The following is a 12,687-nucleotide window of genomic DNA, read 5'->3' as shown; positions in this document are numbered from 1 at the left end:
AAAAGAATAACAGGAATGAAGAGAGGTTTTGTTATTTAGTGTGGACTATCTGGAACTGTTCTGTCACTGGATTATTTGGAATTTATGAAGGCCTTTACTATACAAACATCATAGTTCAATGTGCAAATGTTTTTGGGGATTGAACAATAAGTTTTGTATTTTTTAACCCCTTTTCCTTCGTGAAATTATGGAGATACTGAGGAGTATTCTGCTTATCCTAGTTTGCTGAGACAGCAAAATATGAATACTTCAAGACTTTCTTACCTTAAAATTGAGCAAGCCCATTGCAGTTTCCACAAAGGGGATAAAATTCATTGGTTCTACAAGTGTTCGGCCTTTTAGGTGATGTAAGAATTTGTCTGAAAACTAAAACTAGACAGAATGAGCTATCAGAGGGGAAAAAAAAAAGAACAGTCTACATGTATACACAACACGGCAAATATTAACCTGACTGCAACAAACACCCCTCCCCACCCCAAAACCTGAAAACTAAAAAAATTAAAACAGCTTTTAACAAGGCCTCTGATTTGAAACTGCAGCATTCCCATACATTTCTAAATTTGGAGGCTGGTTTGCAAGGAAAAAAAAATTAAAAAAAAAAAATCCAAGCTTAGCACCTCTCACCCTGGCTTAGTGAAATGCAAATCCGTGGGCTCTGGAAAACAATGAAGTGCTGCTGTACCTGAGGTCCGGTTTTGTTTCAGGTCCAGCACTGCCATCACTGGAAGCGCTCTCCAGCCTTCTAAGTGGCATCCGTATTATTCATTACGGCACCGTTACCCTTTTGTTCAATAGGCTTTTCTTCATAATTTTTTAGCTTACCTAGGAAGGCCTTAAAAAGGAAGTTTAATTCTTTGAAGACCAAAGCTTGCCAATTTTTTCCATGAGACCAGTTCACAGCTAGCTCTGAGCTGCCAGTGGGGTAGCCCAAATTCCAAAATCTATCATCTGGAAACATACAAAAGCTCTTGCACAGATTTTTCCCCTTTCAAAAGGGAAAAAAAAAAGGGGGAAAAACCTTCAGCCCTATATTGTAAATGTATTATGTCTGTCCAGATTGAGTAATTTACGTCAAGATAAACATATTGCAGGTACTGCAAAAATGTTAGTAAATAAAGACAAAAAATCACATATGCATATATTTTAAATTTAAGGAATATTCGACTATTAATGGATATCAAAGGAAAGGGAATTTTAATCATCTCTCCATTCAGTCTCAGTTGGGTAAATCATATCTAAGAGATTTGCATAAATATAAACCATCAAAGACTTTTCATCTTCAAAGGGGGTTTCAAGACCCTATAAGCTTTGTACTGTAATCATCGCAGGTCACAACCCTGCAGGAATAAGGCTGCTATGGCAACATAAAAAACTAATGCTTAAGGCTTAGCATAATATTCTGACTAATAGAAAGGAAACTCATTTTAAAAGCTGGCAGCCTATTTACCAGAAGCTGGATTAGAGGTGTTATTTCCCCTTTTAGCTTCCCCCCACCACCCCTCCCCAAAAGAAGGAAAATCTAATCACCCAGATCTTGAAGAAAAAAAAGCTTTCCAGCAATTTGCAGTAACTTTACAATTAGGCCAAAATAAATCACAGCTTTCTCCGATGAAGAATTCTGCCCTCCCATCTCTGCTCTGCATCATCACTATGGCCCTCTTGGTAACTTTTCTTTAATGAAGAGAATTCCACTCAAAAATGTGCAAGGAGGAAAAAAAAATCAATTCAATTCACTCTGTACAGTATGGCAGGGTACTACAGTGACAGAAAACAGTAAAGTTCACCCAGGCAAATGAAGAAAATGAGGTAATATAATGATATCAACATATCTTCTTAAGACTCCTATTTGGTTTTTAATTTTTTAAGAGGAAAAAACAAGTAAAAAGTGCTACTGTGTGCATATTTAGGTGCAAGTTAAAGAGCAGAGTTCTTGTTTTGTTTTAAAATATTTAAAAAGTCACACTCCTGGAATTCTTGCTATATATATTTTTTTAAGGTAAAGCAAAAAAAAAAAGCACATTTAATTAAATATTGCCTCCCTTCCTCTCCCTTGTAAAAGATTTGCAATAAGCACCAATACAAAAGGTAACGAGTGGAGAAGTTTCAATTAATTTTTTTTTTTTTCAAAAGGAGACGATTAAATGTTTCCGGCCCGGTAAAGTGTTCATTTCAGGGAGAAAGGGAAAAAAAAAAAGAAGGCGGAGGAAAAAAAAAACCCACAAAGCTTGGGGAGGGGATGAAGTAGCAAGGCCTCAGCAATTCTTTCAATTCCAGTGCACACCCAATAGTGTGTCGGGAAGAATGCACACTGGTCGGGATTTGTGGGAGAATTGTCCCGCCACAAAGGAGGGAGAGTTACGCTTGTTATAGTCCAATAAGCCATGCCAGTCAAACAAGTACCCACACTAGGGACAAAAGGAAAGCAAGAGATTCTCACACAAAAGAAAACAAGTAAGCCCATCTTTTAGTTGTGCATCAGCCTCCAGGTTTTCTGCTGCACATAAATAAAAATGAAGGGGGGGAGCGGGTGTGCGTGGGGGGAAAGAAACAGCTTCTGGGAGGCTGAAAAATCATGCTGGAGTAAATTTTTGGAAGATTGGGAAAAGAAGGCAGTGGCGTTAGGCAGAGCATGTTCTTTGTGTGTAAAGGTTGGGCAAAAGGAGAGCGAAGCAAAAGAAGGACAATAAGGCAGAAGCTTCTGGGGCTGGCTTGTTTTCCATGACAGAAATAAAAGTTAGTGAGATGGAAAGTGGAAGAGGATGAGGGGACAAAGAGCCCTGGCATCCCATCTCCTTGCAAAACCTACTTGGTGGCAGCAAGGGCTCTGCCATTTTGGTATCATGAATATTCATCACTGACAAGCTACATCTAACACTTCCATGGCTGTAAACCCTGAGAGGTGCACTCTGGTTAATTTAATTACCCGTTGGTGGAAGGGGATGGCGAACCTTCCATGGCGAGTGGTGGAGGCTGAAGGGGCAGCGCCACAGAATGGACGGGCCCTGTCACACACCCAACATCTGGGGCTATGCTCCATTGTGTGCCCAGGCCCATCTCCATGGTTTGATCAAGGTTAGATGCTGAGATTAAAATAGATCCTAATATGCCTGCCTGCCTTTCATCACAGCTTGCACGCGTGCTAGTTGCTCAGCTAGCGGTTTGCAAAAATATGAAGTGAATAATTAAGCATTATTCCTTTGCTGGTGTGTTACAGCAATAATGGTATATCCAAACAAGCATCCCTCTTTTTTGACAATTAAAACAATTATAGCATAATTAGGCCTATTTCAAAGTTTTCTTAAGTAATTTGACATGCCAACCATTTACATTTCAGGTTTTTATTGGCTGAAAAGTCAGTTGTGAAACACAAACACACCTGTCAGCAATTAAAAAGGAAGAAGTAGAGAACTGGTCAGGAAATAATATCTGTGCTAATTAAAAACACTAGTTAAAAGCTTCCTGTTTGTTCCCCCAGTTGCCCCAAGGAGTGACCTTCCCCCCAACCCATTTTTTCATATGTTGCTAACATGGTTTCCCATCTCCTGCTTCCAATGCACATAACTAAGGCTCTTGGACAGACAATAATTTTGCTTGTTATGGTAGTCTGAGAAGAATCAGGAACTTACCCTTCTACTTTTGATAATATATTCTGACAGCAATATTGGATCTTTGTCAGCCATGGGAGAAATACACCTGGTTTTCTTTATAAATGTGTTCCATATATGCTTTTTATACAGCACATCACACACACATTTAAGTGGATGCACTTCCCAATTACCTCAGCCAAGCAACAACATCATGTGGTGTTTGCAGCCTTCCTCTTAACTCATAGTCATTCATCTCTGCGCCTTTGTGAACCTGGCCCAACAGCTTCAGTCAAAAGCTACTGTGTTGTTGGTACTCACCCATCTTATTTCCTCAACATTTTCAACCTTTGGCAACATCATGCTTGAAGGAAGAGTCTTGGACTGCAAAAGCACCTCTAAATCTTCTTCTGCAAGGCCGCTGGACACAGAGTTTATCCTGACACACTTTTCAGCATGGCCAAAGTCAAACTCTTCAAGCATTTTCACTATGGTCAGTCTTGCTTCTCTCTACAAAATATGAGATCCGATGCACAAGAAAAGAAAAAGAAAGCATATTTTCTATTGACAGAAAAATGCACTGAGAAGAAAACTTGTTGAAATGACATGGGAAAAGCTACACAGCCAGTATAATGGTGTGCTGAAAATGTCTGTCACTCTTGGACTTTACTGAAGCAGTCATCATCAGAACCTAACAATTTTACCTTCTTCTTTACTGTTTCTTTGTAACTGGTAAATTCAATGCATAGGGTTTCTACCACTTGCAGAAAACAAGATTTTTGTGTCTGCTAGTGCTGAACATGTGTAACAAACACAAATCTTTATGCTAACATAATGTGTTGCACTGTCTGCTCTTTCAAAAATGGAATATTCTTAAATTTTCATAAAACAATTTTTGTAATTTAGCTCTATATTAACTGAACATCAAAAATTTCAGATGTATATATACTTCTTTGGTTTTTCTTTACTTCATGTATTCGAAGTGCATTAAAGGCAGTAACAGAATTCACAACTTGCATATACAAACAAGGCTGAAATAACTCTAAGGTTTTTTTTAGACCACATAAAAGGGTATTCTGTTGGCACAAAATAAAATCTCCAAAGACACAAACTTCCCCTGGTCATTTGCTATTTTTGTGAATGTAAATTCACAAATCTATTTAATAGTTGATTTGCATGAAGAATACTGGCATGCTTTTCTGAAATGAAATGCGTATCTTCTCCTGGAGAAGGGGGTAGGGGTCGAAAGAAGGTGCTGGGCTCCCTGCTTCCTGCCAACTGAAGTTTCAACCCCAAATTCCTTCCACTCACCAACAGCCCCTAACAAATTTGCATTGTCAAAATGCCCACTTATCAAAAGTCATTTCATTTGTGAAGAGTTTTTATGGGGCTAATAAAACTTTAAAGCTCCTGACTCATGGAGGCTGAGGAATTTAACAATATGCAGTTGCTGAATAGAGATGCTTTTCAAGAAAACAGGCAAACTCAAGGGGAAAAAACAAAAAAAATCATCAAAGTTAATATCCAGGCTAATACAAATCAGCAAGAGAGCACATGACAGTAGATTTAAACCAGACGGATGCAAACCTCTGCCAGCAAGAGGGGCAGAGGCGGTTTCCCAATGTGGTCTGAGTTAAACAGTGTGAGGGAACAGTAGCTTACAGTTGTCAGGACCGATGAGAACAGGGTCTCCCAGGCCAGTTTAAGACAGCTCTGCAGTGTACTGATTTACAGGGCTGGGACCCCTGATAATTAGGGTAAGTTTAGAGAAAAGCAATTGGTGGCTCTAACTGGTTAAAAGGAAGGAATAATGAAGCAGAAAGTTAATGAAATCTGAAGCGAACAGCCTTCAGCTTGGGGCTACTAGCCGTGCTCCTCCGAAGGCTGGGAGCATATGCCCGTTAATCGGACAGACAGGAACAAGGCGCCCATGTAGGCATCCCTGGGCTGCGATCAAGGGACGCCTTCAGAGGTAATCTCTGGAAAATGCAACCCAAAACATTTGAACTGCTGTGAATGGACTCTGTCTGGGGCCATTAGGAAAGCCACATAAAGATGCAGGCAGTTTAGTACAAGCACGTCCAGCTGGAAGACAGCTCCGGCGCATGGCTGTCTGAAATGGCTCTTCCAAATTAGGTAAACCCAACCATATGATGCCAATACTGGGAAATACAAATCCCCAGTGTTTTCCTTCTCTGACCTGGGGTAATGGGTTTCGAGGGCTGGGCTGAAAGTTTCTGGACACGATGCAGAAGGGTAGCTTTAAAACATACTCCAAATAAATTTATGCTTTTAATTAAAGTCAGATTATCACCATTTCAGCATATACTGATGCAATTTGCAAAAGAGAGATCTTCCCAAAGTATCCTCTAAGGCAGCACTCAATTCCAGCTTAAGGCACATCTCCAGCAAACTTGCAGCCTAATTTGTTATGAATTTTTTTCAGAATATAATAATGAGCACTAGACCATCTCATATCTATTTTTCTCCTCAGTCTGCAAACTCCCTTCCCAAAAAAGACAGATCGTGTCTTTCTAGGTATATTTCCATACAAAACACTTATTAACAGGCTGTTGCTGTTATCAATTTACATAAACTAAATGTGCAGCCCTCTGGTACGTATCCCAAAAATAACCAACAACTTCACTGAATTTATACCAACCAACAAACATGGGGAGGGGGTTGTTGTTTTTTCCCATATTTTAATAGAAAATATGTTGCTATGTTAGTTAACACACCCATGCCATCTGTTGGGTTGAGAATTTATGCGTTTTCTTAGAACCGCTATGTTTTAGATCTGTCTGCCTAGATACCCCAGGAATGGAAACGTTTCCTTTCCATGATATAATACTTCTAGTCACTATAGTTTCCACAGCAAGAATCAATTCATGTTTTTAAATGTGGAACAAACTGATCTGACCTGGCTGCCAAAGCCAGAGTTTGTGAGGGGGTTGACTCAGTGCCTATCCTTCCTACAATGGAGGAAATCCAACTGATGTTAGTGGGGAGTATCAGGTTCCCATAAAGATTTCCACTAAAACATTTCATGGGTAAATAAAAAAAAATATATACTAAAACCTTTGACCAAATGTATTAAAAAACATGGAAACGAGAGATCCCTTTCTGCCTCATTAAGCAGGGAAATGTAGATGCTCTTCTTATTGTAGAATTCTTGCAAAAGCTAAAATCCTAACCTAGGTAAACTTCTTCAACATTACAACAGAGAAAAAAGTAGTCATTGATACAATGATATCCTTACGCCAAGAACGGGAAAAACAGAATTTTTAAGGAACAGTGAGAAAAATATTTGCCCTGTTCTTCACATGAGAACTACAACATCAGATAACACTTTGTCAGGAAAGAATAGCTGATAAAGAAATAAACCATATCATTAAGTAAAATATTTCATGCTCAGGTAGCTTGGGATGGTGGTATCCTCCTTGGGTCCCATGTGAGTTGGGTTCTTTATCAAACTGATCAAGAGAGAAAGCCAACAGAGAGCTTCCTGGTAAATAGTGATACATTAAAATACTCTAAATTTGCAACTTATTCTGGAAAGCTCACTGAGGGGGAAAAAAAGGTTGGTCAGGGTGGCTACTTTAGCACCCCTTCTGTTTAACTCTGAGGAGGACATAGGAAGAGGTTCATTACCACGTGCATCGACGCCAACTGGTGAAGATAAAGGTGACGCAGCATTGCTGACAAATCCATTGCTACCCAAACACACAGACACCGAAATTAAAAATGGGAAAACGCACATTGCCGGCTCCACTGGCACCCATTAAACCTAATAACTAACCATCCTCATGAGTTTGTAGCTCTGAATTATCAAATCTGCAAAGAAAACAACATCCGTCCACTTTTACACTCCAGTGGAAGAGGTGGTCCCTCGCGGCAGGGCTGCGCAGTCTCGCCATCTGGAGAATAAATCGAGTGTGAAGTACAGTATAGTTTGGGACCAAGCTCCGTGGCAGCAGCCCAGCAGTTAGTTCATTAGTCCCAAACTTGCGGGGATTAGTGCGGTATCAGCTCTACTGTCGGATGGGATCAGGCAGGCAGAGCGCGAGATCGGGGAAGGGGGTGGCGGCAAAGAAGGAGCCTCTTGGGCTTATTGATAAAACCACACTGTATTAGTGCACTTGAATATGTGCTTTCGGTAACAGTATTTGGAAATAGTTTCCCATCATCTGAATCAGTATTTTTCCATTTTTCCTTTTTTTTCATTTTTTTTCGCTTTTTTTCCCCCTTTATGTTGTATGTCAAAATATAGAAATTTCCACTTCAGAACAGGAAAGAAAGAATGACACAGAACTGGAAGTTCAGCCACCCACTCACCTTGGGCACACTGTTAATACAGCAAAACTGAAGCAAAGATGGTCAGACTAACAGCAGATGGAAAAATTACATTTTCTTTTTTCTAACTGGTACGCATCCCTACAATCCTGCTTTTCAGCACTGTGATTTCTAGACCTACCTGATTTTGAGGACAGAATCTCTGTTTTGCTTTATTTTTCTTGCCTAATCTTCCCCCCTTTTTTTTTTCTAAAGACCTTCAGATCTTAATGTAAAGATAGTGGTCATACTTAAATATATGTTTGTATATAGATCTCATCCTGTTAACATCTTTTGGTAACAGTTCTTCATATGGAAATGTAAATATAAGATGAAATAAAATGGCAGGCCAGAATCTATCATCCTCAATACCATAATAAGTTGGCATGCTTCAAACAGGAGAGAAAAATTAATTACTATAATCACAATTCAAGTTCTTTTTTCTGTGACGTGTCTGACATGCTAAAAACATACAATTAAGTGTTAATGTTAATTCCTTGGAGTGGTTTGTTTACAGAACTTGACATTAATGAATCTTTTGTCACTTATATTAGTGCATGCCATATGAATGCACCTCTCAAACAAGATTTTGCAGAAGTGCACATATATATTATATACCTAAAGTAGCTATTGTGCAGAATAGAGTTTCTGCAGGGGGAAAGTCTGACATTTTCTGCATGCGTAACTCTCCATCAATGAAGTGATGCCATACAGAATGATACCATACAAGTGCCATTTAGTTTCAAATTCACAAATGGGATTGGCAAGAGAAAAGACAAATTACATTTGTTTTTAAGGAAACAAAGAGAACAGTAAATGTGAAGCAGAGCGCTTCTGAGAGCAGGAGGTACTTGTCTCATGAGACTTGCTTTCTACTTTACACGTATCAGGTGCTTGTGAGAATAAATCTTTGAAATGGCAAGTACATATTTCTAGTTAGTCTTGTTAGACTGAAAAGCTGCTGTAAAATATGCACAAAGCCTCCAGGATGTGGTTATTAAATATCTTCTTATTTTTACCTCTGAGCAGATAATCAGTTAACAAGTTTTTAAATATTTAAGAAATTTTAGACTACATTTCCTTTTGGTTCAACACGGAACCAATCCTAAACCCAGCATGTAACCAATCCTAAAGGAAAAAAGGGGCAGGAGTGGGGAGGAAGAGGGAGAATAGAGTCTCTATTATGTATATTGGTATCTCTCTGTATTTCAGGTAAACATATGCTTCAGCGTACTGCAAGACACTGATGTTGCTACTACTCTTTCCCGAAATCTTCATATTATATGTTTAGTAATAATTTGGGTTTTATTATTTTGGTGGTTTTTTTGTTTAATACCAACCTTTTAACTTGTCTGAAAAAGATTCTTCATGACACCAAAATGAGTCATCTAACTCTGTGCACTTCTAGCATCTGCTGCTTTTCTCTCTGCTCTGCTAATTGTCCTTACATGCAGTACATGGTCTAGCAACACTAAAATGATGCAAACGTCAGTAGCCAGCATTGTGAACTAAGCAGCAATTTAATTATACTCTGCTGAGGAAACTAAATTTCTTTGCCCATTTCTCTAGAAGTTTCATTTATGGTGTGGAAACACATCAGTGCACTTACCAACTATAGCTACGTTGTATATTTAAAAGACAAGATCTCTAAAAGCTGTCCAGGAACAGCTGGGAGTGCTTGCTGTCATGTAAGCCTAGCAAGCCTCTCCCTCCCTCTACCAGTGTGGACAATGTGGATCCTGAAGATATTAGGTGGATTCCATCCAACACCATCAGAGTTGCGCAATTTCCACACATGGTGGTCAGGTGGCCTGTCCTGAGATGCTGTGAATGTGGAGAACCAGTGAACAAGAGCCTGAGGTTGTCTCTCTCAACAGCCAGGAGCCAGGGCTCGTGAACCCAGATAAAGCTTTGGGGTGCTCAGCTATGTAAGTACTAAATTTCTGCTAAGCCTGACTATCCAAGGATGTGGATATGAGTGCAACAGCAAGACATTGTCACAAGTTGTCATCAAGGTATTTTTCTGACTTGCATATATCTCAGAGAAATTTAAACAGAGGCAACTAGGCTGCTAGATTGAACTGGCACATGGAAATATTCACATAATATAAGGACTGAGTATAAATGTCTCAGTAGCAAAAATGATACAGCACAGTGTGTCTATCTGTGTGTACATAAACACAGAGACAGGCTTATACCTGAAGACCATGTGTACAGAAATGTTTCAAGAGGTTTTCAATGATAGTAATATAAACAGCAGCTTAAATAAATCAAAGTTTTGTTCATGTAGGTAGGCAGCTATTCTGCCTGCCAACTTCTATAAACAGTTACAAAAGAGATGTAAACAACCTTTCAATTAACACAAGTCAAGCTAGCACTTATTTAAGCTGTCTGCAAGAAGTAGTCTCTTTACTTTTTTCCCCTGGCTTTCTGAAGATACTTTTGGTTTTGTGACAGATTAGCATCACAAATGAAAATTCTTTAGAAGCATTAGTGTTAATTAGTCTTCCTGGACAGTCCAAATGAGCTACTGCATGATGAAACAAGGCCACAAAATAAGCAATCTAATATATCAGTTTAAAAAAAAGGGTTATACTTTTCTTTCATCTGAGCTTAACAGTATGTTAATTTTAATTTTAAAATATTACAGTTTAAGACGTATTTTCTTGGCAGTATGTAATAGATAACTATGGAAAATGTGTATGTTTAGACATCTATTTTTTATTTTTACAAGCACATCTTCTTGTTAATGCTGATAATGAAACACACTACTGTCTGTCAAAAGCACATCTGCTTTAGCAAACTATCAATCCCTCTTCAGCAGCTGATTTCAGATGTGATGATTCTAAGTCAGATACACATCAAATGTTTTAAAGATGGGTAAATTATTGCCTCAATTATTTAATAAACCAATTGAAAAAAGAATACTTAAAGCCAAGAAAGGTAAACAGAGGTTTTCTGAAAAAAAATCCAAGTGGCCAGAACTTTATGCCTGCTTGTACCGGAGGAACCAGTGTCTGCCCCAGGCTACTTAATAGCTCCTAAGAAGGAGGAAGGCATTAAGAAAAATCAGGTTAAGTGTGCCAAGGTGTCTTTTATCCTTTCTCTTTTCTAGAATAAACGTCTCCCAGTCTGTCTACAGTCTCAATAAAACTATGTGTTTCAAAGAGAAGGCTTGAAACAATGGCTGTGTTTCTGGTGTTGAGCAAACACTGATTAACAGCTCTATCTCAGTTTTCATAAAGTGCCTTATCTACATTGATAAATTAGCAAATCAATATTCTGTAATGTGATCAAAGCCTCACAGAATGCCCTAGGTCCAAGTGTTCAAAACTCACGTTCACAGTAAAACTGTAATGGTACATAAATCTCTCAAATCTTTATTTTCAACTTACATTTTAAAGTGGTGTCACCTTGTAGATGTATGTATTTCCATGCAGTGGGGACTCAAGACCAAAACTGGTCACTCAGGTGGATAAATCCCACTTGGATGGGTGACTGGGGTGAGTCAAGAAACCCAAAAACCCTCCTTTGCCCCAAATGCAGACTTTAGCATGTTCTGCAGGCAACATTTTCTCAGATGCTCCATATGATGAGGCAAAGCTCACTACACCTTCTGGCACAGGCCCTGAAGGATGAGCAGTAGTACAAAAGTTGCCCTCCCTTCTCTCCACCCCCACATCCCAGAAATGGGAGAGTTGAAACAGCACCAGAACGCCATGTCCCATGTGTCCCTGTACTGGCAGTGACTAGCTGAGGCAGAGAGTGATCTCTGATACAAAATAAAATTATTAAAAATAAACTCCATGACTCATGTGTTCATGGCAAGGAGTATGAACCTTTTAGAATTGAATTCACTTGTGTTCTGTGGTCTAAACAAAACCTGACTGTGAATTTTCCCTGCCTAGACCTGTGATTGGTGTCAAAGGAACTGAGGTTTTCCTCCAGTTTGAAAGTGGGACCTGAGAAGGTGGCTGGTTTTGGGTCAGATCTCACCCATGTCAACCCTATAGTTGAAGCGTGGTAATTGTACATCACTGATAGATGTATTATACTGGTACAATACAATACACACCTTTATAGACATGGAGAGAATTGTTTACTGGTGTTCTTCAGAACTTGATTAAGTTCCTCATTTAGAGATTCCTGATTGCAGTGGAACAACTTACTGGGCCTTGTGACACTTTCTTCCCTAAGCTTTTCTTCAACCTTACTTCCCTAAGGAAATAAATTATTTTTAAATGCTAGGCTGACTGAGAAGGTGCTTTTCAGTGGGGCTTCTGGGATATCTGTGAAGTTTTAAGTAAAGTTGGTGCATATTTCCCAATAAAATGAAAAAATAAACCAATACATGATTATTTCTGCAACATCTAAGCAGTTCCTACCCTCTTCTGCTTATTCCCATTCCATGCCCTGCTTTTTCCTTATGCAAGCATTTCCAATCAACTTTTTCTTAAGCCAACATGCAAACTGGATAATTAAAGCAATCCCATTAGAGAAACTCAGGTTTTTCTGTGTGGGAGAGTAGGATTCTGTATTTTATCCCTGCCCATTTAATCAGTCCTATTTACAGCCTGGCCAAGCAAACAATTGCACCACTGCAAGCAAGGACATGGCAAAGGATGACAATAAGCAACTAGGAAGGGAAACATGGAAAAAGGAACTTCTTGAGCTCTTTTTGCTTTTCTTTCCACCAGAGCCCAGCCAGCTGAGCACCCACTGTTGCACCTAGTTTGTGCCCATGAGGAGAGTAGTAGGTAGGATTCAAGCA

The 12,687-nt window shown here is 39.2% G+C and overlaps 2 protein-coding genes across 14 annotated transcripts in view; one reads left to right on the top strand and one right to left on the bottom strand.

The window, feature by feature from the left end:
- CLYBL (citramalyl-CoA lyase) overlaps positions 1-12,687 on the bottom strand; it is a 187,906-nt gene that overhangs the window by 48,050 nt on the left and 127,169 nt on the right. For all 7 annotated transcript variants that reach the window (XM_088159855.1, XM_088159856.1, XM_088159857.1 and 4 more), the window contains 2 exons: positions 3,906-4,094; positions 265-366 (listed from right to left, as the gene is read on the bottom strand). In XM_088159855.1, the coding sequence (XP_088015981.1) occupies positions 265-366; positions 3,906-4,094 (291 nt within the window). The remainder of the gene's footprint in view (positions 1-264; positions 367-3,905; positions 4,095-12,687) is intronic.
- LOC148224866 (uncharacterized) overlaps positions 1-12,687 on the top strand; it is a 139,044-nt gene that overhangs the window by 50,407 nt on the left and 75,950 nt on the right. The window contains exon 2 of one of the 7 annotated variants that reach the window (XM_088159862.1): positions 7,855-8,008. The exons of 4 other annotated variants lie outside the window; for them this stretch is intronic. The gene's annotated coding sequence lies outside the window, so the exon portion shown is untranslated. Of the gene's footprint in view, positions 1-7,854; positions 8,009-9,168; positions 9,845-9,945; positions 12,674-12,687 lie in introns of those variants that run through there. 2 more of the 7 variants (XM_088159863.1, XM_088159864.1) reach the window with 2 other exon arrangements.

This window comes from Sturnus vulgaris, chromosome 2 (genome assembly GCF_052056855.1).
Source record: "Sturnus vulgaris isolate bStuVul1 chromosome 2, bStuVul1.hap1, whole genome shotgun sequence".
NCBI lineage: Eukaryota > Metazoa > Chordata > Aves > Passeriformes > Sturnidae > Sturnus > Sturnus vulgaris.
The sequence above is the reverse complement of the archived record's forward strand: the minus strand, read 5'-3'. Positions and strand labels throughout refer to the sequence as shown.